Genomic DNA, 27,781 nt, shown 5'->3' with positions numbered 1-27,781 from the left:
TGTGGTTGTTTCCTTTCCAGGACCTGTTTGTGGATAAATCTGGGTTCTGAGTGTTTATGCTCACTCCTGCTCACTCTATCCCTACACACACAGCTGCATTCTCAGGAGGAAAAATACTGAATTATGATTTATGTATATTTATCAGCACTGTTTGTAATGCAGACTGGCTTCCAGTAGCTCTGAAAATATATGATTGAATACATGCACATTGGAAAACTTTGAGATCAGTAAAATATAGCCACTCTGCCCTGCCTGTTTAAATTGTTGCTCTTTTCAATGAGATTCATTTGAGAAAAAAATTTTCATTCATTCAAGTTCTGAGTGATGTCTGATACTAGATGCTGATCTAATACTGACATTTTCTCACTAAACAAATGGCTCTGTGCAAGCTTTTTTCCCCAACGTTTTAAGAAAAATCAGATAGCTGCAGGCTTGAAAGGTGAGGCCTGTGTTCATAGACATGATTACTGGTATAACTGCATCAGGAAAATGACATTAGTGCATCAGGAAAAATCTAACAGCAAATCTAACAGTAATAAAATAGGGGTAGTACATGGGTTCCAGAGTCCCTGGTTTGATACTTAGCTCAGGGTAACTTTGTGTGGCATTTTCCATGTTCTTCCTGTCTCCGTGTGGCATTTTCCGTGTTCTTCCTATCTCTGTGTGGTGTTTTCCATTGTCTTCCTATCTCTGTGTGGTGTTTTCCATGTTCTTCCTGTCTTTGTGTGGTGTTTTCCATGCTCTTCCCATCTCTGTGTGGTGTTTTCCATGCTCTTCCTGTCTCTGTGAGGCGTTTTCCCTGTTCTTCCTGTCTCTCTCTGGCATTTTCCATGTTCTTCCTATCTCTGTGTGGCATTTTCCATGTTCTTCCTGTCCCTGTGTGGCGTTTTCCATGTTCTTCTTGTCTCTCTGTGGCATTTTCCATGTTCCTCCTGTTCCTCCTCCATGATAATTTGTCATCCTGCCATATTGATGATATAGTCGATGACGTGTTTACACGCTGCAGCGTGGGCATCTCACACGTAGAACGAGTACAAGCATGGCGGACGGTGGAGGTTAGGTTAAGAATCCTGCGAGTATTAGTATTTGCATTTTCGTTGCAATTTTAATTTGAAAAAAATTAGCCTACGTTATTGGTACAGTTTAGTGTTTGATGAAGTTCAGGATTAAGTTTGACTTTTTTGGATCAATATTTGTGTTTGGCTCTCAAGACTATGCTGATGTGACTTGTGGCCAAAAATGTAGAGTTGAACGTTACTATTTTCATATCGTCACTTATATTGTTACTGCAAAACATGAAATATCCTTGAAATATCCTAATATCGATTTAAGTCGATATCACCCATCCCTAGTGCAGGGTGCCCTGAGATGGACCGGCATCCCATCCAGGGTGAATTTCCGCCTCACTCCCAGTGTTCCAGGGATAGGAACAGGGATCCACCACCACCCTGAAAAGTGGTTCCTGAAGATTTATGACCCAGTGTTTCAGGATGCTATTAGCCCTGGTACGAAAGACTCAATTAAGATGGGTGCATCCGTGCTTGTAGTTATGTTTGCAGCCCAAAAAAGTGATCAAAAAAAATTCCTTATGAAAGAAAAAAACCCCTTAAGCTTTTTGTGTTTATTTAGGACTAGCTTGCACTGGTACTCTGATGTTAGTGAGTGAAGTAGTCAAAATAGATGAGAAAAAAGAGTTGTTTTCCTTTGGAAACAGTGGAAGAAGTCACACACGTCTCTTTTTCTTTCTTTCTGTGACTCTCTGAAGTTCATGCAGGAGATTTTTCTGTCATGTTGAAGTGGTACAGAGTCCTCAGTGGACTGGTGTGTATTACGCGTAAATCATCATCGCCAGAGGGGAAAGGGGAGGGACAAGAGCGAAAAATAATCCGACTTTGCCAGTTCACATGAAGCTGTGTGTGTGTGTGTGTGTATGATTGTGTGTGGAGCTTTGCAGCTGAAATGGCGAGGTCAGAAGACGAGGGATTTTAATAACAAACAAGTCTGAATGTCTCGCAGACCCCGCCTGAGGAAACGCACCGCACAGAAAACCTGCTCGGAGAAGTAAAGAGCCCAGGAACGGAAGCTGAAGTGGAGATTAAATATATGTTTTTTTTTTCTCTCTCTCTCTCTAAATGACCGGCTTTCTCATGCGAGCGCGTGATTAAGGCAAGCCGATTAGAGTGCTCGCGCGAGCTGAAGTGTTTGGCGAATAAAAAGCGCGCGCGCGCTGCCTGCTCGTGCATTCTGTCACCAAGGAGCTCTGAAGATGAGGCTGAAGTGAACTCTTCAGGTACAAAATAGTGTAACTTTTATAATAATGTATCCTCAGGTAGTAAAATATTCGATTAGGTAAATGGCCTATTTATTTATTTATTTATTTATTTGCCTATTTATTTATTTATTTTCTTATAGATAAAAATGTCAACTAATTCAAACAGTAAGAATACTGCACCCTTTAGTACTGCAGCTTATATAGCTACATAACCTATATTATATTATTCACAGTATAATTTCTTTTTTTTTAATTTTTTTAATGTACCTTTTTAACCAAATTATCTGAACATAACTGACCGCCTCACTGCGTGTTAATACTGAAGAGAGTCCATAACCATGTTTTTCACACTTATCCTACAGATTTGCATGTTTGTAAATCGCCTCAAACCGGTCGCAAGCTGTATTTGTTCTGGAAAGGTCCGTGCAGGTCACACAGAGATAGGACAATCCTCACTAATAGTCTCGAATCAGTCTGGAACCTCGTAAGGGTAAAGTAAGACTAACTTCATACATTTTGTAACTAGATATATAATTTTGAGTACTTTTTTTTGTTTAGTTTTTTTTAATTACAGTGAATTTAATAGAAAATGTAAACTATATGGCCACAAGTATGTGGAGACCTGTCAGTCACACCTTCTCCAAACTGTTGTCGAGTTGGAAGCACACAACTGTATAGGATGCCTTTGTATGCTGTAGCATTACACTTTCCCTTCACTGCAACGAAGAAGCCCAAACCTGTTCCAGCATGACAATGCTCCTGTGCACAAAGCGAGCTCCATGAAGACGTGGTTTGAGAAGGTTGAAGTGGAAGAACTGGAGTGTCCTGCACAGAGCCCTGACCTCAACCCCACTGAACACCTTTGGGATGAACTGGAACGCCGACTGCACCGCAGACCTCCTCGCCCAACATCAGTGTCTGATCTCACTAAAGCTCTTGTGGCTGAATGATCACAAATCCCCACCGCTACACTCCAAAATCAAGAGGAACACCTTTGCAGAAGAGGGAAGGGATGTTCAAAAAGGACATTTTGGGTATCATGGTCAGGTGTCCATACCTGACAACTTTTGGCCATATAGTGTATGTAGTAACGAGACTAAGTCTACTAAAAATCATAAAAATCTCACATTAATAAGCCGCAAGTTGACTTACTAGAGTGAAACTAGTAAGAATATAGTACGGATATAGAGGCCTCAGCATTATGGAGTTAATGTTAATCTAAACACTCCATTATCACAGGGATGCCATCTTTATGAAACATTTTCTTAAACAGGAACACTACAGTAAACACCACATTCATATACCATGCAATGGTGCAATGGGAGGTGCTGTATTTCTGACGAAGATGGAGCGGTGAGTAAGTGGAGATGATAAATCTATTTATCTCTGAGTCACATTAGCTTCACTGAAGTGCTAAAGAGGAATAGTCCATGTCCTCCCTGTAAACGAATCATTATAAATCAGCACTTTCTTTAGAATAGTCCAGATTTACTATTTGGGTGAGAACTGCACTTTTTGAGGGCTCATAGGGCATCTCATCACTTTCAATTTTTTAAGTTGTTTTTTAGTTTAGTAAAGCAATAACGCTTCTTGGTGAGCTGTTAATGTCTCAGCGCCATATGTGCTAGAGCCATATCTCCATGCAGTTCTCACCTGGTTTCCCACTGAAACTAAGCAGGTTTGAGCCTGGCCAGTACCTTTATAGGAGACATCCTGGGGAAAAATAAGGTTGCTGCTGCAAGTGGTATTAGTGAGGCCAGTAGGGGGCGCTCACCCTGTGGTCTGTGTGGGGCAGAAAGTATGCTTCACTTTTTACACGTACGCTAGGGACACCGTGTACGTGCGTCGCCAGAGTTTTCTCGCACGTGCACATTTCATTTTTTTGCACTATTTAGTTGTTCCACAAGGTGGCAACAGTGACCCAGGGCAATTGATTCTCAAGGTAGTCGAAGAAGAAAAAACGGAAGAGACGGAAACGAGTGTGGGTTAGAAAGTACCGCATTTGTATAATTCTAGCCTGAAAGTGTATAAGGATTTGTATATGGGTGCTAATCATGCAGAGAGATTGCTCAAGCATTGTTCTTTGTGTTGTTGTGGTTTTTCTTCGTTGTCGTTCTTCACACCAGAAGACCTGCTTTACTGCTCTGTACTGACTCTTGTAGGCCAGGAGAGGTAGTGCAAGTTGACGTAATGCGCATGCATCGATTGCCTGTGTACGCGTACATGTCAAATGGAGTTTGCCGTACGCTAGTGTACGCGTAAAAAAAACTAAGTATACCAGCAGCTTAATGCCCCAGTATAGTGACGGGGACATTACACTGTAAAAACAGAACCGTCTTTCGGATGAGACATTAAACAGAGATCCTGACTCTCTGTGGTCATTAAAATTCCCCCATTGGCCCTTCTCTATCATGGCCCCCTAATAATCCCCATCTCTGAATTGGGTACATCACTCTCTCCTCTCCACCGATAGCTGGTGGGTGTTCTTGCGCACTATGGCTGCTATCGCATCATCCAGGTGGATGCTGCACACTATTGGTGGTTGAAGAGACCCCCCGCCCCCCCATACTATGTAAAGTGCTTTGAGTGTCTAGAAAAGCACTATGTAAATGTAACTGTAACTAACTCAGACATAGGATGGATAGTTTTTCTTTAGAAGCTCTTAATGCCTTGTATGAACTTAGAAAGCTGTTTACAATGGCAACAGAAAGATTTCTTCTCAGATTTGAGTGCAGATCGTTCAGATCCTGCTATAAACAAGCCCAACTTTACAGCTAACTTTGCTTCCTGACCACTACCAAAAAAAACAGTAGGTACAGTATATGGCCCAAAATTATGTAGACACTTCACCATGACACCCTTGTTGAACATCCCTTTCCAAAGCCATGGGCTTTAAAATGAAGTTGTTCCCTCTCTGCTGCTATAACAGCCTCCACTCTTCTGGCAAGGATTTCCACTAGCGTTTGGAACGTGGTTGTTGGGAATCAGTCAATAGAGCATTAATGAGGTCTGGCACTGTTGTCCAGTGAGAAGGCCTGCTGTGTGATTTGCATTCCAGTTAATCCCAGATGTGTTCAGTGGAGTTGAGATCAGGGCTCTGTGCATGTCACTTAAGTTTTTCCATTCTAACCTTGGCAAGTCATGTCTTCATGGACTCACTTGTGCAAGTGGCATTGTCATGCTGAAACAGGTTCAGGCCTCTTAGTTACACCATACAAAGCATTGTGTGCTTCCAACTTTGTGCCAATAGTTTGAGGAAGAACCCCATATGGGTGTGATGGTCAGGTGTCCACACACTTTTGAAACCTAAATATTCTACCATTTTGGCAAAAATAAATGAATTGCAGCATGCTTCCATCAACAGTTTCAACATCATACACCATCATGTCTAAAAACATAAACTAGTATACTACGTAGTATTTCAATATACAGGGTCTCACAAAAGTCTCTATATATAGGGGACTGTGTTAACCAGCACCACGTCGGTTGTGCCTTCGTCAGTGGGTGTTCATGGACGCCTACTTTTCGTTTGGTCCGCAACACTTCCAGTTTTTAAAAATTTGTTAATAAGTTTGGCAGCAGTGTGGTGTGTGATGTGCTGGCCATGTTTCCTGTTAAAGTCCATCAAACCTTGCGACAGCTTCCCGATCCAGCCACGAGAAAGATTTCAATACGTTCTTCTTTTGTTAAAGGCGTTCTTAAAGGCTATCTGAAAACAAAATAGATAATATAAACTAAAATTTGGAAGATGTTTTGCTAAAAAGTGTTAATTTCCTTCATGTATGGAGACTTTTGGGACACCCTGTAGTTATCTGACCTACTGTTTAGGCAAACTGTTTCATAAGTCAGTATGTATTTTTCGATATAGCAACAGGAAGGAGCTGCTTAATGCTAAGCTAACTTAATGCTAAGTCGGCTTGCTGACATGGATGTACCACGCCATGTATAACACAGTAATATGGTTCATGAGAAGCTGGAATGCACACTAGTTAGATAAATATCAATATTAACTTTTCTTCCTTATCCCAGCAGTAATGTTTTCATAACAGTCATTAATTGATTGAATTTCTACATTCTCCATTTAGGTCATTTTTATGTGCATATTTAAAATGCATAGAAAAAAAAGATTGATAGGAATGTTGCAAATTAGTATTTTCAAGCTGTGGTGGAATATCTCTTTCCACCATCGATTTTTGCAGTGATTCACTGCATTATGCGTTATACTCATCATTTATTTGTAAAACATTCTTTCAGGAGAGTCTGAGATGAAGACTTACTTTTAGTGCTCTTTTAGAGCTCATATTGAATGCAGCATTAAATGAAACGGGTTGTATTTCTTCGAGCAGAATGTAGAAGAGCACATCAGCACAGGCAGTTATAACACTGAGAAGCCAATGGCAGCACATTTGCATCAGTTTTGTTTGAATCACACCACAGTATACAAGCTGTGTGAGTTTTGTCCTCAAAATATTTTTTTTCTGCAGCCCTCAGTTGTTTTCCATAGCACTAACTGGTTTAGCAGTGGAAACCCATCTGTATCTGTGGTGAGAGTAATTCCAGACAGGATGATCTCTGTCATTATGTCATTTATGTTTGTAATTTGGCTGTGGCTTGGGCTAGATTTAAACTTGACACATGACTGACCCCGTTATTTTTTCCTGTTTTATCTTTGGATACGCTGTATTTTGTGTCACTGTACAGAGTATAATGTGGTGTATAATGAACAAAAAGCTATACCCTTAGCCGGTACTCCTAGTTAGGTGGCCTACAGAGATACATTTTGATCTGTAGATCATCTAATAATCCTAAAAACCTTTATTAGGCTTATGCATAATCGATTTTTCTCTGCTTGTGAATTACCAAATTTGTGATAAAATATTTACTCATCCAGAATTTGTTTTACTCTTTACTCATCATCAGATATTTACTCATTATCAGCTGTCCAGTCAGGAACTGCTTGCTGGCAGTGGCAATGATGATAAATGACCTGTTAGGGGGAATTATTTAGGTGAATACTGTTGTTTTAGGTGTTTTTACTGTAAAAAACAAAACAAAACAAAAACAAAACATAACAGTACATATCAGATGTACTTTACAAGTAGGTTGTTCAATGTACACATGGTCAACATAATTTGTAAAGTGTTACATTATTATTATTATCTGAACATATTCCAGTGTCTAAAATCGAGAAGAAATGTTGGTCCTACTTATGAGAGTTTAGCATGATCGCCAAATTTCAGTATAAATAAGCATCAGATCATCATCCCTCTATCTGCTCTGTTCTTTGGAAACATGCTGTCTGACTTGTGCCAGCGCCTAATTGCATTCAGATCATGATATGATAATAGGAACCGTATGCTGGTTGGTATTTCAGCGCTGCCAGATTGGTCAGCTGTTTAGACTCGGCATCTACCACGGATACACACAGACTTGTTTACATAAAACTCTTTTTTTTTTTCCTAATCGAGGAGGGTGGTTGTCTGCTCTCAGGAACGTTTGTGTTTTGAAATCTTGTTCCTCATTGCTCCAGCCAGCGTGCTCAGAACACCATATCCATTCTGTCTGCTTCTGGACGAGAGATAATATCCTTTCAGTTATTCTAGCACATTTCAAAGGAATGTCCTTAGCAGATACAATACCCCGTTAGCGGCGGTTATCTTCCAACATCAATAAGATTTTCACTTTGTTGAATTAGAAAAAAAAAAAAATGGACATGCAGAGAGCTGCTGAACGTTTTCCTTGGAATTGAATTGAAATGGAGTGGTTCTTTTGTGTTCTAGTTCAGTTAGTGCATAAATAAAGGCTCTGCTAGTGATACAATGAGGTTTGTTCCACTTTTGCTTCATTGACTCACCTCCCTTGTGAGCTCTCTGTTCTTTATGACCCAATCTGTCAGTCTTGATAGGGGTCAAGGCAACAATTCAAGGAGATAATATAATGGTTTGACCTGCAAATTGCAGCCAGTCGAACTGTAACCTAGAGGTGAGATGTGGAGCGTACGTGAACGTCTTCCTGTGCAACAGTGTGTATATCTGCTTTGCTCTGTAATGCTGACAGCTATTTTTGGAAGCCAGCAAATCAGGAATGCAGATAGTAAATAATGCATAGTGCAGGATGTGGATGTCATGATGTCTTGCACGCTCTGACGCCCTGAACCTAGGATCCTGATAGAAACGCTCATGTCAAACCCGGGGAAAACTTTGGAAATCTTCCCAATGTAAAGCCATTGTTTCCAAAGCTTTATCAGGGCTTGATATATAGGGCTGGGTGGTACAGCTCAAAAAAATTATCATGATATACTGTTTCATATCATTCGGTATCGATAATTATTGATCAATTTGAATCTTTTTTAAACAAAGACCAATAGAAAAAAGGTTTTAATTTAACCACTGTATTTTTAATTTACCCACTTTATTAAGGCAAACAACAAATAGTTTTAGTTTTAACAGTCAAAAACAAAATAGAATTTGAACAAATATCTTCTCTTATATCTTACATGAAGATTAAACAAGTGGTAAAGAAACTCTTGAACTTAATAAATAAAATGTTACAAAATTTGTGCAATGTAAAAGGCAAACTTTAAGGAAGATCAACATCACATTATAGTGCAGAATGGGACTCCTGGTGCTCTGGTTTGTGCTCAGCCTGTTAGCATAGTTAGCCTAGCCTCGTATAAAGCTTCCACTTTAACACTTAATTCTGGAGAACACTGTGCTGAGGTCCGAGTCTGACGAGTCGAGCTCCTGCTCTGAGGACACTCACTGTCCTCCCCAGAGCTGACATTTTAACAGAAAACACAAAAAGCTGTACAATGTCACATCCTTTGCCCACTGTTCAGAGTCACACGCACTGTACATGTGCGGAACACTGCGCATGCACACTACAAGTCTCTCGCAGCTCGATTCTACATATTTGGCAAAGCTTACACACAACAGTGTTCTGATGTTGGTCAGACAAAAAGAAACCAAAAAAACATAATAATCTCCTCGACAGGCTCTGATATCATGTGTTTGTGTTTGTGTGTTCTGATGTCACATGGCGATGGCACAACCGAACCCCAAAAGATACGCAACTTGTTATTGGCTGTTTGCTTGTCACTCGTAGCACACTCCTTTATCAAGGCATATGATGGGCTGTTTATGATCCAGGGACGGCACACGCTTGAGGGTTGTTCATGCAACCAAACTTCATGTCTGTTTACATTTTATCGAGCGACAAAAATATTTATACTTGCTCAAATATTTATTGAAGAAAATGATCCTATATTACATATCTGTGAGTGGCAAAAGTATGCGGTCACACCAGATACTGAAAGCAAAGGTTCACATACTTTTGCCTCTCACAGATAGATATGTAATATTGGATCATTTTCCTCAATAAGGAAATGACCAAGTATAATATTTTTGTCTCGTTTGTTTAATTGGCTTCTCTTTATCTACTTGTAGGACTTGTGTTTAAATCTGACGATGTTTTAGGTCATATTTATGCAGAAATATTCCATAGGGTTCACAAACCTTCAAGCACCACTGTATGTCTTTAGTGTCTGTATTGCTGTTGTTTTTTTCCATATGAATACAGCTTAAAATTTCATTTACTGTAACACAGTCAACTTAGACGTTCTTTCTGTTACTTTAATTTTCTTTCCTAAATTTATTTCTCTGAGCTGTTCTCAACTATGAGAAGAATGCAGATCTGCTGGTTTAGTTATCATGCACTTATTCACATAAAGCACAGCTCTTCAACAATACCATAGGGGCTTTCTGGGATGCCAGTTCAGATTAACCTCCATATTGAGCCCAAGCTTATTTCTTTAGTAGGCCACCCTTGGCATATCCACAGACATTTGCATTCTAAAGAAATTGTTTTTCATGACTCAACTGCAAATCATGGTAATGAAATATTTCGAGTATAGAAATATTATAACGGCATGTGGTCTTGCATAGACAGTGTAATGATGTGCCACAGAAGATGAATCCTGTGGCACAGGGTCATGCTGCAGGAGGATAGCATCATTGTCTGAGGAAAAAACAAAAATCCAATATAAATACATTCGAATGTAGGGAATTAGACAGGTTAGAATAAAAAAATTATCGTGTCAGTTGTCAGTATACAGTTTATATATTCAAAATTGTACACAGCAAACGTGGACCCAACATGTAATGGTTTACATGTCTCTCTTTCCATTCCTTCATCACAGCTGCTTTGAATACATTAACAGAGACCAGTATTACTATTTCTGATCAAAACCACTGCATTGTTATAGCGTATGTGCATCTACTGTGTGTCAACATTCTTCAGTTTTTCAATATCAGTTGTTCCAGAGACACTATATGGGCAAAAGTATGTGGACACCTGACCATCACACCCATATGTGCTACTGAATATCTCATTCCAAAACCATGGCCATTAATATGGAATTGATCCCCCCTTTGCTACTATTGTAACCTCCACTCTTTTTTTGGGAAGCCTTTCCACTAGATTTTGGAGCCTGGCTGTGGGGATTTGTGGCCATTTAGCCACAAGAGAATTAGTATATGTTCAGTGGGATTGAGGTCAGGGCTCTGTGCAGGCCACTTGAATTCTTCCACTCCAACCTTGGTAACACATTTCTTCCTGGTCCTCGCTTTGTGCACAGGGGTATTGTTATACTGGAACAGGTTTGGGTCCCTTAGATTCAGTGAAAGGAAACTGTAATGCTACAGCATATAAAGTCATCCAATACAATTGTGTGCTTCCAACTTTTGCGTCAGCAATTTGGGGAAGCTCCACATATGGGTGATGGTCAGGTGTCCACATTTTTCTGGCTATATATGTTTGCTGCATTAACATGTGCACGACTGGTAACACACAGTGAACAACAAAGGAACTGGCACAAGACATTAGCAGTTCAAGTCTCCTAGGCAATCCAGCAAACAGACCTGAGCTATATGAGAAGACTATAGACTATAACAGTTTAATAAAATGTGCTGTGCTTCAATCAGAAGAAAAAAAAAATCCAAATAACTTATAAACAGTTTATAAAAGATAAGAGTCATGTTAAATGTTAGATACAGTATATTAAATAAATAGTAAATAATATATTTACATTAGGAATCATGTTATCAGTCAGTCCACAAATAAAGTGCATATTCATCCTTCATTTAAATACTCAATTCACGTAAACATCACCTAGAAATCCACTCAGTTGGCAGTTGACGGACATTTCTAGGAACCAATTAACATAATAAATGTTTGCCCATATTTTATATATAAAAATAATAATTAAAAAAATAACCTGCACAATATCATTAACATATCTTCCACAATCATCACTGAGTAAACCGTTAAGCATGCCATATAGTTATTTCTTGTTTATATATACATAATATGAATAAGAGATCCACTCAGGTGCAGTAGCTTTGAGATAAAGCCAGCTTGTGCCTGCATTGGGAGGCTCTCTGGTGGAAAACAGTTACGCTCCAGAGCAGTCTGACACGTTAATGAAGACCATATGCTCTTAAAATATTTGGATAGTTTATATAATGTGTGCCAGATGAATCAGGTGTCACATATAATAGCAATAGATTTAAGATCATTTGGAGTACCTAAATGTGCTGTATTCATTTTTTATTTGTTTGTTACGATCTTTTGGTCTGTGCCAAGTGTCAGCCATTAAAAAGTACTCTGTGGTATTTTATTTATTTTGTAAAGAATGGGGCTGTTGCACTTTGACACACTTTTCATAATTTGTGGAGAGGTTCTCCGTGCACAGTGCTCGTATTTGTTTCTCAGCGGTGTATGCTTATCTGCTCATTTTTTTTTCAAGTTTATCATGTTTGCCTGCAAAATGTAGTCCTTATAATAATTTATAACATGCTTAGGTTTATCCCGAACCTCTACGACCTGCTATGAAGGAGATTGCGTGTTCACATGTTGTTGTTTATCACCCAGTGATCTGATAAAAATCATGTTTCTTTTCTGTTCACTTGTTCTTGTGATTCCAGAGAGGTAGAGGTGCAGTTCTTTCGGTTTCTTATGTGATCGTGGTAAACGGAGGAATTTGAATCTGTTGGGTCCATTTGCAGAAACATGTGGGACAGTTTCTTCTCATTTCAGCGCCGCATAGTTTCTCTTACAGTCAGTCCTTGCATCTTATTTCTAACATTTAGTGTTTTAATCTCGTGATTTCACGTGCTGATTTAAATGTAAAATGTCTGCATTCAAATGAGCTCTTGTTTTGCTTTGGAATAAGAATGTAGTTATTCAGTTTTAAAGCATTTCTAAAGACACCGGCTGTTCTTGAACTATTATTCAACAGTCTGTGTGCAAAATACCTGCAAATCCCATTCTTGCCAGAGTATCCACACGTGTTTATCATTTTTTTAGAGTGTTAAAACTGTTAAGTTTGAGTATTCCACCGATAGCCAAAAGTCAGCTATAATCATAAAACACATCAAATAAACATGATTATGCATACAGGAACGATCCAGATACGACTCAGTAGTCCGATTTCTCCCATGCCGTCTGGGACAACACGACAGCAACGTGGATCTCTCGCTGCAGCAGCCCAACAGATGTTGCTTTTTTGCTATCTGGCACAGACTCTGAAGAGATTCTACTTTGAGTCTGCAAAATCTGGCAGGCGATGCTTTGAGAGAGTGCTTTTTCCCTCCTTTCAAAGGTCTTGCAGATATTCTACCGAAGATATTCGTGTTTTAGAGGAATTAAGGCGGTGCAGGGAAAGCGTGGTGCAGTAATGCGAGCTAACATATTATTCTAGCTCTGAGTGGAATTTCCGTCTGGCTGCATGGTGGGTGGCTTATAGTGAATATTGACCGGCACAAGTAATACACAATCCAATATAGTGAATACTGACCGGCACAATCCAAATCCTGACCCAGAAATACCATTGCTATAACGTCCTTGTTGTCACTTATGTTTTTATTCACAAAGATGGAGCGGCATGTGATAATCAGGTGCATACACGGGTGCTATGCAGCATTTGTCGTTGTTTCTTTTAACACAGTGATGAAGAAAGACACATTGATTAGAATAAGTGTCCACTAGTGATGGATTGAGTAATTGATATGTCGCCCAATGGTTGATTATGGAGATGGATTTACAACTGGACGTACAGAACAAAACTCAGACAGAAGATGTTATGATGTGAATATTATGTCTGTAATAATATTCATTATTTGATAAAAAATGAGGTACGGTGTTGTCATGATGTCTCACAGCTCCAGGGTCCCCTGAGCTTGGGTTACTGTCTGTGGAGTTTCACTTGTTGTTGTCCTCATGTCTGTGCAGGTTTCCTCTCACCTCCCAGAAACATGCTGGTGGGTGTATTGGCTACGCTCACTTTCCCCTAGGTGTGAAGGTGTGTGTGCATGGTACCATGAGATGGACTGGCTCATAAAGAGGCTTACTGAACATAATGAATGAATGAAAGATAATATTGATAAAGAATATATTTTTATTATACCACAGCGCTCATATTTGATTGGTCAGAAGATGTTGATTAATTTTCTACAACAGCAGTTTTGACAGTAGCTCCAGCTGCCAGGTTTATATTAATGTGCACATACTAATACGTTATCATTTCTACATAAACAGATTTAAAAAGATGTTTTCTGATAGGTGAAGTTTTCTGAGAGATGTTTATTTAAGATTTATGGAAGGAGTCTCTAGTGTTGGGGCTTTTTGACAGTCCAGAGATGAAGCTGTAAAGTTTTCTGACACAGGAAAGTCTTCAAGACAGGGCATTTTTGTCTTATTAATATCAAGACAGTGAAGAAAGACCCTGGTCAGTTAGCAAATGTTTATAGTTTCTATAACGTAAACGATAAGAGGAACTTAATTGTTTCACGGACGTTCTACAACAATACCGTAACTATAAAAGGATAAAAAGTATGACATTTTGTTCTTTAATGAATCAAAAATTTTAACCAGCAAATTACTGTGGTATAAGAGGAATAAAACACTTCGGGACATGCTGTTATTGGAAAATAAGCAATTTCAGAGTGGAAACAGTAACTGTGCTTTGTCATTTATTATTTTCCCATAACAGCACACCCTGTTGCTTTTATTCCTGCGTTATTCCCTACTGCCACTGCCATCGACGCACCGCCCATGTAACAGTACAACATTTCAAGGAAATTCCTGTAGGACTTTCTGTTATTGTGCATAATCCATGACAGTCTCTGCTTTTGTGATGATAATCTTTCTGGTTCAATACCAGGTATTAGTTATTTATTAACTTCATGAATGTTAGTTATAAATAGACTGTGTGCTGCAGTCACACATCGCTGAGAAACAAGTCAGACTGGTGTTAGATGGACAAGGCCACCAAAAGCCTCTGGTGCACTCCGTTTTTTTTTTTTTTAAACACGTACGCTAGCGTATGCGCACAGTCGTATGCATAGCCTTTCAAATTATACTCCATTTGACATGTACGGGTACACAGGCGGTCGACGCATGCGCATTACGTCAACTTGCACTACCCCTCCTGGCCTACAAGAGTCAGTACAGAGCAGTAAAGCAGGTCTTCTGGTGTGAAGAACGACAACGAAGAAAAATCACAACAACACAAAGAACAATGCTCGGGCAATCTATCGGCACGATTAGCACCCATATACAAATCCTTGTATACTTTCAGGCTAGAATTATACAAATGCGGTACTTTCTAACCCGCACTCGTTTCCGTCTCTTCCGTTTATTCCGTTTTTTCTATGACTACCTTGAGAATCAACAGCCCTGGGTCACTGTTGCCACCTTGTGGAACAACAAAATAGTGCAAAAGAATGAAATATGCATGTGCGACCTGCGCGTACAAATCTGATGGCTATTCCTAGCGTACGCGTAAGAAGTGAAGCATGCTTTCGGCTTAAGCCTGCATTAGTATAAATGGCTGTAGAGGGATTTACTGTGACTGATGAGTCGAGTAGCTGTTCAGACTAGTGGAGGAAAATATTTACATTTACGCATCACTAGTATCCATCCAGTCTGAAGCTGAGGTTTCTAAACCCCTAGAGCCAAATTCAGATCAACAGACGAATTGCTCAAGAGTAAGAGAAAGTCTGTTTTTCCTCTCTGTTATATTACACTGAACAATGAAATCCAGTTGTCATCACACTTTTTTTTCCCCCTCGAAGCTTCCATTCCCATCCACCACCTTGAAAGTCAGACACAGGGCATGCATAGCAGACGGAGGCCTGTGACGATGGAGACTCAGCATGGGCAACTTGCCTTTCCCTGGTAGTCAATCCACTGGAAACGTGTTGAGGCTTGTTGAGCCTTCGTGAATTTCCCCCAGTGCTGTAACTGTAAATGCTGTAACTGGCACTCGGCTTCAGAGAAAAGGGTGGCCTGAAACTGCGCCAGAGCCGAGGTCACAGCTTGCTTTTCTTTGTTCGGTCTTTATCAGATTGCATGGAGAAGTCATGTAGTGGAGCGAGTCTGGACGTAACCCATGCTTATAACCCTGTCTTAAGCATAATAGTGAATTGTAGATCTATAGACACTGATATTATAAAGCAGTTTGCATTTTCTTTCATTGCACCCTTGCTCCCCTTTTGTATGTATTAATTGAAGTATATTACTTTTATTTGCAGGATCTTATAGCGCTTCTAAAAATCCAATTATGTTTAAACGTCTTTTAACCTTTTCCCTAAGAAAGTGAATGTCGGTTGAAGATGTTCAGACATGCATCCAAAATCATTCCACCCTGTGTGGGCAAAAGTATTTAGCGCCCGGATCAGGTAACGACTTGAGTTTAACAGCCAGTGGTATATAACAGCAACATGAGGCCTGAAGGTCAGTGTTCAGTTTCACTCTATTTATTTATTTAATCCTTCGATAAACATGTCTCTTAAATGCAGTCAGTCTATACATGTTATCTTGTTTTGTTTTCTTTATAGGACTGTATTCAGAGTTAAAGCATGTTAAGGCGTGTATCCAGAGTGATATATGGGTATATATTAATTTGCACACATTGATATTCAGATCTCAGATGTAACTTCAGACTTACGTGCTATTCGGACAGTTGAGCTTAGTTTTTGCACCGTTCTGACCTTGAACTTAAGCAAACATTTCTAATATCAGCTCAATCAAGGAGCAGTATTATGTCTAGTGCCACTGTCTGACAGTTTAGTATAACCATAATATTTCACTCTGAAACACATTTAAAACAGCATCACTTCACTCTTCAGATATGGAAATATTCCAGATTTAGTCCTCTTTTGCTGTTATAATAAGCTCCACTCTTCTGGGAAGGCTTCCCACTAGATTTTGGAGCGTAACGGTGGGGATTTGTGATCATTCAGCTAAATAAGCTTTAGTGAGATCAGACACTGATGTTGGGCGAGGAGGTCAGCGGTGCAGTCGGCGTTCCAGTTCATCCCAAAGGTGTTCAGAGGGGTTGAGGTCACGGCTCTGTGCAGGACACTCGAGTTCTTCCACTTCAACCTTCTCAAACCATGTCTTCATGGAGCTCGCTTTGTGCACAGGAGCATTGTCATGCTGGAACAGGTTTGCGCTCCTGAGGTCCAGTGAAGTGAAATTGTAATGCTACAGCAAACAAAGACAGTTGACAGTCGTGTGCTTCCAACTTTTTGGCAACAGTTTGGGGAAGAATCACATGTGGGTTTGATGTTCAGGTGTCCACAAAAATTTTGCCATATAGTGTATTCATTAACCGTCACAATGTTTTTTTAAAATTTCCTGCACATGGAGGAGATTGTAGGAGATGGCATCTTAATATAAACATAGCTTATCTCAAGGACCAAAATGTACAAACTCCACATATAACAATTTTTTATTTTTTATTTTTTTTTAGAGAAGGACACAATTAAACCAAAATATGGCCAACATTCAATAATTCTAAAACAAACAGAAAATGCATAATGAAAGCATGAAAATGTTTTCATTCTTTTGATTTGGTCATGGATTTTATCATCTTCGTCGTTCTTTTAATTTGGTTATGGATTCTTGTCACTTGATTTCGTCATGGTGTAGATTTATCATCTTGATTAATGCTGCTGACGATCTCTCAAGTCTGGACTTTCTTAACATGCTGTATTCACAAAAGCGTCACATCTTGGCCTCCTTTTTTTAAAGCACACAAACATTTCCGCAAGTTAAAATACTTCCAAGTATTCCTGAATATTGGCTTGATATAGATTTTGAGATCCTTTGTCTTGAGCTACTGTGAAAACTTCTGCACACTATTCCTGTTTTACTGATCTGGAGATATTTTATCACTTGCAAGGAAGGAAACTTGACTGGGACAAGCAGTTAAGGCAAGACAAAACATGGCAGAATTAGGTCAGAGAGTTGTTATTTTCTACACCAGCATGCGCGAGATGGAGGCAGGAAGTGAATTTTCTCACCCAGACTTAAAGGAACTTTAATGTAACGAGGAGTGCTGTGTCAAAAGAATCAAAGTGTTTGGCTGCCTAAATGTTTGGACTTTTTTTTTTTTTGCAGGAACACTTTGTTCCAGCAGTTTTGGGAATCAGTGTCTCGGCAGATTCACAATATCCTGCATATGACTTTGTTGTTTTATATAACCTGTCGGAATGTTGCAGGAGATCAAGTTACATATGTCAAGTGTAGTTTCAGAGGGTATCTGTGTATGTTTGGTTTGAATGGCCAGTAAATAAACAGAGCCAATAGTTGTAGCAAAAGTAGTTTGTACTGATATGACTGTCAAATTCTCAAACTCACATAACACTTTTTTTAAACTGTAATATAAATATAAAATCAAGCACTTATAAATATAAGAACTTATAATGAAATTTTAAATCTAGTTAATGACAAATTCTTATCGATGAAATGTCAAGAGCAAACTTAAAGTTTACTGTGGAGGCACAACTGGTCAAGGTTTCGGTTTATTCTCAAAGGATTGCAGGTTTTAATCCTCACAATGCCCCGGTTTTTCCAGGAGAGCATAATTGAACAATTTCAAAGAATTCATTCAAAGCAGAATCACATTCGTGAATGCACAATGGTGTTGCACAATATTTTACACAGATATTGGTGTGTTTTTCACGTCTGCTGAAAAAGGCTAAGAAACCTTAAAATACGTCGATTTCAATGACTAGTAATGATGGTTAGGCTCAGGTGATTTGTTTTTATAATGCTCTGGGACATGCGCATGGTCTCTCTCTCGCTCTCTCTCTCTCTCTCTCAGACACACACACACACACACACACACACACAGTTCATTCAATAGCTCATCACCATACCCATAATCAGGCGTACTGTTTGGGGATGTAAGCAAAAGCTTTGTTGGTGTGTTGCCTCATCATTGTTAGTCAGGAGTACATCAGCCATTGCTTTGTTCTCCTGTAAGCATGACAAACTCTCTAAGCCAGGCCTTCTGCCTGCAGTGCAGATTTAGACGAGAGATGAGCGTGATGCACTGACACACAGTGTTCTGACACCTTTGTACCGCTTCATCCTTACAGGTGTGTTGATCTCTGCTTTCATAATTGCTACTTTGTTTGTTGTTTTGTTTGCAGCTCCGTTGTCAATTTAAATGAAATTTTTTGCTTCTAAAGTGCTTATGAGATTTGTAGAACTTTGTAGAACTGTCCCAAGGTCACCTTTTATGTGACATCATGTGACATTATAAGCCCAAACCTTGCAAAACAAGTAACAAATGATTGACTACAGTCTTCTTATAAGCAGGTTAGAATCGTTGAAGTTAATCTGTAGCAACTGTAGTCTTTGGCATTGGTGGCCACTGTGATAATCACGCATGCAGCATTACATGGTCACACGCGGATCATTTCAATCCATGATTTTATTCATCGTGAAGCTTGAAAGATTAAAATGCCAAGCTGCATTTAGGAGTAGGTTCATATATCATGACAGTAGATTAGCTTCCTAGATATAGCATCTGACATGTGGCATAACATCATAAGGCTTCCTTAGTACTGCTGGCCTTCCTGCGATCAAAGGCTGATGGATTACTAATCACATTTGTCTCAGTTATGAGTTATAACTTCCAGAACTTCCTGTATAAATCAGATTTAAAGTTCCACATATTTGAATATGTATCATGTGGTATTAGGGATGCACTGACCCCTTTTTTTATGATATGGCACCAATATCAGTGATGACTTTTTTTGTTTGCTGATAGATGATATGGACCCTGACTAACAGACTCTGAAAGCGAGTCTGCTTTCTGCAAGCTTCTGTTGGCAAAGTGCCATATGTGTGAGGGTGATGTACTTTTTAGTACTTTAATGGGCACTAAATGTAATTTTAAAATTCCCTCGACTTGGGTGTTCGTACTGAACACACCTCTCTCTAACAGGGTTTTAGCTTGATGGTACTCTTAAACCCTGAGCTATTTGTACATTAGGATATTTTTTGATGGAAACTGTAAAGCATTACTGTAACTTCTGTAAGACAATTTACAGATAATCACTGGCAAAGCCCTAAGCCAATAAAAATCATTCTGATTCTGAAATACAGTCCAATACGAGTCCACTGTTTCTAGCTAGTATGAATGACGATACTGTTCATCCCTATGTGATATTCAACGTGTGTGAATTTGTTGAATGTTAATTATGTGTAACGATGTGTAAATGTTCCAGCTAGTACGTCCTTCCTTTCTTGCACTCTATACACTGTGTTCTTTATTTTTATTTTGCTCCTCCTTTCTGTTCAGCTACCTGGCGAACCAGTGCTGGAATGGCGGCTACATCTACCTGATCATGTTGCGGAGGATCAAGCGCAAGGCCCCTCTCCCTCCGTGCAATGGCAGCATCGGCTGCTCAGAAATTCCCATCGAGCACTGCGGCAGCGTGCGTTCAGAGCCTGCAGTCGGCAGTCCCACGCAGAACGGCAAGCGAACCCGCAAGTTTGGAGTCATCTCTCGCTCCTCGTTTACCCGAGACAGCAAGGAGAGCAATGACGTTCGAGATCACAAGCATGAGAACGGCTACTCTTCGATGGAGACTGAAACCACACCCACAGAGGCCAGCAGCCCACTGGGCACGCCAACCGAGGAGTGTCCAAGCGCTGGTCACTCTGTGGCGATAACCAATATCATAAGCTCTGCCACTCTGCCAAGTCGGTCTAACTCACGCCTGTCAGAGAGCTTCAAGTCTCAGACAGGAAGGAATGAACCGTCCAGCCAGGTAACACGTTCACAGATATGTTTAACACAGAGCAAATACATGTATAATAATATAATATATGCATATATTAAATGTATTCAGCTAACTGATCCAGGCAGGCAAATTTTCTGTTCACTTTTTATTGCAGAATATATTTTAAAATACACTGTCTTTCATCGTCATCTGAATTATTAGCATAAACCTGTCTACGGTTTGTGCTACGGATGGACCTGTAAAATCGACATAACAAATGTAGTCATGCAGTAAGCAGCAGTAAACAATCCGTGAAGTTGGTTCAATTGCGTGGTTTGAACCTAACCCAAGCACCCTGGTACAAATCTTTACTTCCTCCACCTGCTGCATGCTACATGAACGATCTCTGCCTAGATGTTTCAGCGATGTTTACTCGGATTTGGTAGCAGCATTCATTTGTATTCACTGAACTTTTGAGCCAGTAGAACATGTCTAAACTTAAAGAGAGAGGCTTTAAGTGGATGTCGTTGCATCTGATAGACCCACAAATAATTAGAGTCGGGGTCCTCGACCCCAGACTCGGACTCGAGTCTAATTATGAGCGAACTCGGACTTGTCACACGCTCGGGTAAATTTGTACTCGAACTTGACACGGACTCGGAAAGTTTTCCGAGTACAGTCGAGTCCGCGTCATGTGTGACATGAAAATAAATAACAACATAAAATTAAGATAACAAGAAATTAATGAATGTCTCCCTGCCTGACCAGGGGGCTTTCTGTGCACGCGCTTCAAGTGTGTGCGCACAGAAAGCCACCTCATCGTGCGAGTACCGAATTGAGTTCTCTTTAGCCGCTTATTACGCTTGGATGGTCAAATAAAGGTTCATTATGATCGTGTGAGTAAGTAAAAGAGTAAAGGAAAGGCCTTGAGTGTGTGTTTGTGTGAAGGGCAATGGTTTAACAGTATTGCTAGCCAGGTTGAGGAAATTGCTGGCACTATGAGTAGCATGCAACAAACACTGCTACTCATGCACCAGTTTTCACTCATTTTAACTAAGAATGGGATTCAGATTTATGCCTAGATATGTCTGTGTTTCCGTGGGAACAGTTTTAAACGTTAGCCAGTACATCTCAATCGTGCATTCAGGTTTATTATATTTACGTGTGTTCATATTTGCAGGCTTCTTACAGGCTGCACGTCTGATCTCAATGCAGCACTGCCACTCCCTCTCCAAATATTAATAGCGTTGCAAATTGGTGTGGAAATTAACACCTCCCTGTTTAGTTGCACCTAGGTGAAACTTTGCTTGAGGTAAACAGGCGTAATGTTCTCTGTAAAACCCGGTCTTAGCTTAGCTACAACCTATTGAGCATAGCAGTTGCTTGTACAACCAACCCCAGAACAATCTTTTTTACGCTTGTAATGAGAACAAAAGTATCTTGTACTACTCATAGTAACTGATTATTGTTATTAGTGTGTATCATTAGTTTTAAAGTCATTTAAAACTCAACTGATTTCTCTGTGATGATCCACTTTGGATACAAGCATCTGTGAAATGACTAACTTTAAATATAAAATACCTGCTGTGATCCCGGCATTATCTGCAACAAGATTAGTTTATTCAGTTCCGCTGTTTTCCTTCTGAACAGTAAGGAGAACAGTTGATGCCCATCATGTCATTATTTTAGAAACCACAGCATGGCGAAGGGCATATGTTTCTGATCTAATCGAGCCCGAGAGAAGCTCTGCGGCATTCCCCGGAGTACAGAGACCCTATGATGTCAGATGCTCAAAATAACCATTCTGGCTTCTCAGGCAGATAAATTCATCTGCTAGTGGTTGCTCCCAGCAGCTCCAAGGGTTTGCACCAGAAGTTCTAGCAGTTTGATCTCGACCCATCATACAGCTTTTCAAAGACGAGAAAGTTTTCGTTCCAGTGAGCAAACTGAGTCGAGGCACTTTTTGGCGAACCACTTTAGAGAAGCAGAATCTGCTTAATGTTATATCTGTCTCCATTTTAGGGTAGACGAAATGGAAAACAGGTCTTAGCAAAAACATCACCACAGGCAAAGGCTGCTTTCAAGCCATTAAGTGGGTGTATATCTTTTATAGAATTTTTTTTTTGAGTGGAATGGTCTTGTTTATCTCAGGTATGACAGCTTGTTACTGAAAGCTGTGATAGTCAACTAGTGTGTGATTTACGTTGAATGATTTATGATTTGAGAGGATTGACTCAAGGCTGTTACATGTGCTTTTGTAATAACTAGCACGCACTCATGAAGACCTTTCAGTTCTGAAAAACATATACATCACCGTGAACCATTTTTAAAACCGCCAATATATAATGTGAGCCAGATTGGGAAGACTCATCAGCTGAATTCTTCCAGGAGTGAGGTTTTTTTTTTTTCCAAGTGATAAACTTTGACACCTCAATTTTAAGAGAATTTATAGTGCCATAAAATGACATGGAAATATTTTTAGTTAGGCTACTTTCTGACCTCGCCTTGGCTTTCTGCCTTCATGCTGTATAAGGAGCCAGTTTAACAAACATGATATGTAAATGCAGGCTGCTAAAGACGTTTAAATCCTTGCTAGCTGAATGGGATTTTCTCATACAATTATAGATTTTTTTTTTCTGGATAGCTATGTATCATAGCAAAATTAACATAATGCATTTAGTTTAGAATCAGATACCAGCTGTTAAAATTTCTGCGATGTGTCATCCTGTGTCGTAACATCAGCATCAAAACTGAGAAGAGCATCCACTTCCAGGCTGTACAGATGACCGCAGACAAAAGTTTTAATCTGTGTAAACGGCCTAATAAAAAAGACATCAATGACCAGAGATGTAGTGAACAGAACTGACTGAATTAATTAGTGATTATTTCCTTGGTGATGTTTGCCTGAACAGAGATCAGTGGAGTGGAGAGACGAAGATGCGGCTCGTGTTTAAATCCCATGAATGACTTTTACTTCAGATAATGAGACAGTGATTGACGGTGGATGACTCTGATAATCCAAGCGAGAACGCATTTCCCACTGTAGACTTGTCATTCCTTAAAATTTGGCAGCGATGTTTTGTTTTTCCGTAAGTGGATTAGTTTATAAATGTAGCGGTAAAAGGGGTTCTTTCAGAGGAATTTGAATAAAGTCTTTAAATGCAGTGTTATCCCTTTTCACGTTAAATGCTAGACTGTTACTGTGATTGAGATACGTGCAAAAGAGAAATGAATTTCAGTTACAGTGACTATGTGAAAGTTTTTTTTGTTTTGTTTTTTCGATCCAGTGAGAGAAATATGTTAAATATGTGACGGTAGTGGATATTCCTATCTACGCACACAGGATTTTGTTGTTGGTGATTCACCCTCTTCAGCAGCCTTTCATTAAGGTGTTGTCTCTCTCCCCATTAGGTTCCACAGAAAAGCCTAATGCCGACATGTGCCTACATGCTGAATGAGTCAGATCGTCTGTTACAGTAGCATGTCAAAATGTTATGCACTGTCACTTCAACCTTTCTCAGGCTCTGCATTCAAAACATGCTTTGACCCTCGTGTTGGTTTAAGGCAGTGTAAAAGCTAACTCGACAGTTGAGTCAACATTTGTAGGCTTGCCTGGAATACAGACAAGCAAGAGAATCAGTATCATTTCACTTCCACAGAGGCCTCGGGTTTTAACAGCTTAACCGTTAAATCCATGGGAGTTTCTCGACCGTTAACGCTTACCTCGGCTCATTAGCCAGCAAGACCCAGCACTTTATTTGATCTACAAACTTCAGTAATAGGGTAAAACTGTTACAAACAACATAAGGCACCTTTTTGCTTACCTTCTGATGTTTTCTTAGTGACCAAGGACACAATTTACATTGGAGAGTTGAAGCCCCTTTTTCTGTGCTATAATCGAATACATTTGATGCGACAGTATTAGCATAAAAAAGAAGAAGCATAGCATGCGCTGTCTCTTTCATGTATCCGATACAGATCGGTATAATGGAGAGGGACTGTGTTTATGTACACATGATGAAACGCTCAGCATTCCATCTTGGCGTCAAAACTGACGCTCACTGGAGGGTTTGTTTTTTGTTTTTCACACCATTCTGTGTGAACTCTGGGAGTGAAAATCCCAGGAGAGCAGCAGTTTCTGAAATAATCAATCTCAACAGGTACAAGCAGCTAAACAGCTAAAGACCCACCTCTTCCGTGAACACGTAACAAACCCCATAAAATATAAATAAATAAATAAACGTACTCTGGCACTTACACCTCTACTCTGCACACTTTGGTTCTTCTAGAACTCAATTAAAAGATCTTGTATGGTAACACTATTTGTATTGTTCTCTGCTTGATATATATCGCTTTGCTTATCATTTGTAAGTCACTTTGGGGGCGCACGATGGCTTAGTGGTTAGCACGTTCGCCGTGTGTGAATGGGTGTGTGAGTGTGTATGTGATTGTGCTCTGTGATGGATTGGCACCTTGTCCAGGGTGTACCCCGCCTTGTGCCCGATGCTCCCTGGGATAGGCTCCATGTTCCCCGTGACCCTGAAAAGGATTAAGCGGTATAGAAGATGGATGGATGGATGGAAGTCGCTTTGGATAAAAGCGTCTGCTAAATGAATAAATGTAAATGTAATAAATGTACCTCGTCTGTTAGCAGCAAACATGCCAATAGAGTCCGGGCAATGTTACAAGTACTAATGATATGTGTGATATACCAGGAAAGCGTATTGTGCTGTACATTTTTTGAAACATTTTATTATTCTTGTCACATTTTTTTCATCTCTGTGCATTTTATCTGCCATGCTTAACACTGGTTTTAACTCGTTAAAAAAAACAACCAAAACCCACAAATACACTCCAGTATTCTGCAGAGTTACTTCCCCTGAACTCAGTTTTTCCCCTGCTGAAAGCACTAGAACATTTCTCTACTAGAACGTGTCTCTATTCCCAGTGACATTAACGGCACACTGGGACCAATGAAACGTTCCTCAATGCTGTGAGCCATGTCTGGAGCAGGCTGGGGCTTTAGTAGCTGTCAGAAGCAGGTGCTCCTAAACATATTTCATTCTTTATTTATGGAGCTCTCTAAAGATGAAGAATTCAGCTGACTGCAGTGGAAAAGCCATCAGTTTGCTTTCTTTTTCAGCGTCAGTGTAATGCAGAACAGTAACAGGTATGCTTTTGGACTGTTTTTTTTTGGGTTGAAAACATTAATTGGGGAATTAACAGTGTGCTTGATCAGAAAGGTTGGTAACACTTTGCACATGACGTATTCCAGTACACAGAAGAAGAGGCGGTGTAGTGATGCAGAGTGCTTTGACAAACATAATCTAATTTTAAACCACAGAACAGCTGGAGTTCATGGGATGTGGAGTTTATTTTGTGTGCGGTGTAATTGCATCATGGCCTGATTGTTCGTTCATGAGATAAAGTGTTTGCCTGGCTGTGCTGAGTGCCATTTCACACGTGATGCAGGAAACATCTCGCATGTGACTGAACAGCAGAGAATCCGAAAGAGTTATGTTATTTAAGATGAATTAAATGGAATCCATCTTTAAATATGAGCTTTAATGTAAAACTAGGTGTGCAAACGTGTGGGCTGTGAATCGATTCAATTCACAACTCACAATATTTTTAATATGATTCAGATACATTTATAAAAAAAAAAAAAATGAATAAAGATTCAAATGACTTACTTAACAGAGATTCGTTTCAGTGATACACGCGTATTTAAAGAATATAATAATGATACTGTAATAAAATGCATTTCTAAAAACAGTTCCCAGGCATTGCTGGTGTCTTTGCATCCGAGATTAACTTGTGAATGCTGCAGCTTTAGCATTTAAAATCAATTTTTTCCACAGTGGCTGAGCCAGTATTATTTTATTTATTTTAAGTTCAATGTGATTGCATGAGGAGAAATTCCACTTGATTCATCATTACACCCCAACATCAAACTGTTCTTGTTAGAGCTTTTTGTTACTATGACTACTTTTCTTAATTATCCTAAGAATTGTTTTATAAGAATGTCTTTTATTTCTCTTTTTTTTTCTCTCTCTTTTATCTTTTTTTCTGTCAGCCCAAGGAGGGCAGTCGTATCTGGAAGATGCAGATGGTGAAGGGGCAGGACGGCTTGGGCGTCCAGATCACTGGCGGTCGTGGCTCCAAACGATCACCACACGGCATCATCGTGGCTCATGTGGAGAAAGGTGGAGCCGTACAGAGGTAACCCCAACCTTTCAGGCTTTAAGTGGCAATCATGCGCTGTCGTGACAGCGACTACAGCGACACTCTTCATCAGTGCTTCATCCATATGCAACGCGTCATGGCTTTTCTAGTGCACTGCCATCAAACTTCAAAGCCACTGTAGCGTCTGTATTTAAGCTAATTTGAAATTTATACAGGCGTTTTACAATCATAGAGAGCGACTCAGTGCATGCGGTGGGTGATTCTTTTCAAATCAGTTTTAAAATGATGCCCTTTTAAGTTGCTCTGATTTGTAAGTTGCTGATTGCTGAGATTGTTGAATATCAAATACAGTTCAGGTTCAGCATTTCTAAGCAGGCTTGAACTACTTTGTTAAATTGTGGGGAGCTCGCATATTCTTTCAAAAACCCAAACCCTGCCTTCTCTCCTTTTACTCCACAAATAGAATCTCATAAATAATAGTACAGAATGTAGCCGGGTCAACGTTGCCTAAACACAGACTGTGTTTGAAGCTGAAACGTGTTAGGGAAATTGCTGACGTGCTTCTCTCTGCAAATCAGAAAAGCACACATTGGCAGCAGATTGTGAAAGCACAATAACTGGATGGTGATGAGCCAAGAAGTGATGTTAGATTAAGATCACTTGTTTCAAAACATTTGACTAGACCCCCCCTTAGGTGGTATTATAAGTTACGAGGGAACTGTTTAAGAAGAAAAATACTGCTTTGTGGTTTGTGCCTTGGGATTTTTTCACAGATGCCAAAAAAGTTTAGGATATATAAGGCTTCCTGGAGAAAATCTACATGTAACTCCTTCAGAGTCTCAACAGTGAAGGTGGGCTGTTTATACATGATTTGGCCTCACTGTTTAAGTGGATTAATATATATAAGGAAAGTTTGGGCACTGTCAACAATAGAAGTAAAACACTTACATTCGATCACTGCTGCCTTAAAGACCTCTTGAAGCAAAGTGTTGTCATTATAATAGTTTATGAGTGAGGTAAAATCAGGAGTGTTAGCGATTTGCATTATTCTTGTAAAGACTTGTCGCAAAGTCTCACAAAAGCCTGTCATGTTAAGCTCATTATAAGAGCAGGGAAATGGATTTTTATAAGGTACCACATTAGGTTCGAGTATCCATGGATTCATTAGAGAACAAGAGACCTCTCTGAATTTTAATTACCCTGTTTGAATATGTGAATGCTTAATTAGCTTTTGCTATTT

General features: G+C 39.7%; 1 protein-coding gene across 1 annotated transcript in view; it reads left to right on the top strand.

The window, feature by feature from the left end:
• The window catches only part of pdzd2 (PDZ domain containing 2), an 84,868-nt gene that overhangs the window by 28,274 nt on the left and 28,813 nt on the right, over positions 1 to 27,781 (top strand). The window contains exons 3-4 of the mRNA XM_053610822.1: positions 19,932 to 20,403; positions 26,432 to 26,577. Of these exons, the coding sequence (XP_053466797.1) occupies positions 19,932 to 20,403; positions 26,432 to 26,577 (618 nt within the window). The remainder of the gene's footprint in view (positions 1 to 19,931; positions 20,404 to 26,431; positions 26,578 to 27,781) is intronic.

Source organism: Ictalurus furcatus, chromosome 22 (assembly GCF_023375685.1).
Source record: "Ictalurus furcatus strain D&B chromosome 22, Billie_1.0, whole genome shotgun sequence".
NCBI classification, from domain to species: Eukaryota; Metazoa; Chordata; class Actinopteri; order Siluriformes; family Ictaluridae; genus Ictalurus; species Ictalurus furcatus.
The sequence above is the reverse complement of the archived record's forward strand: the minus strand, read 5'-3'. Positions and strand labels throughout refer to the sequence as shown.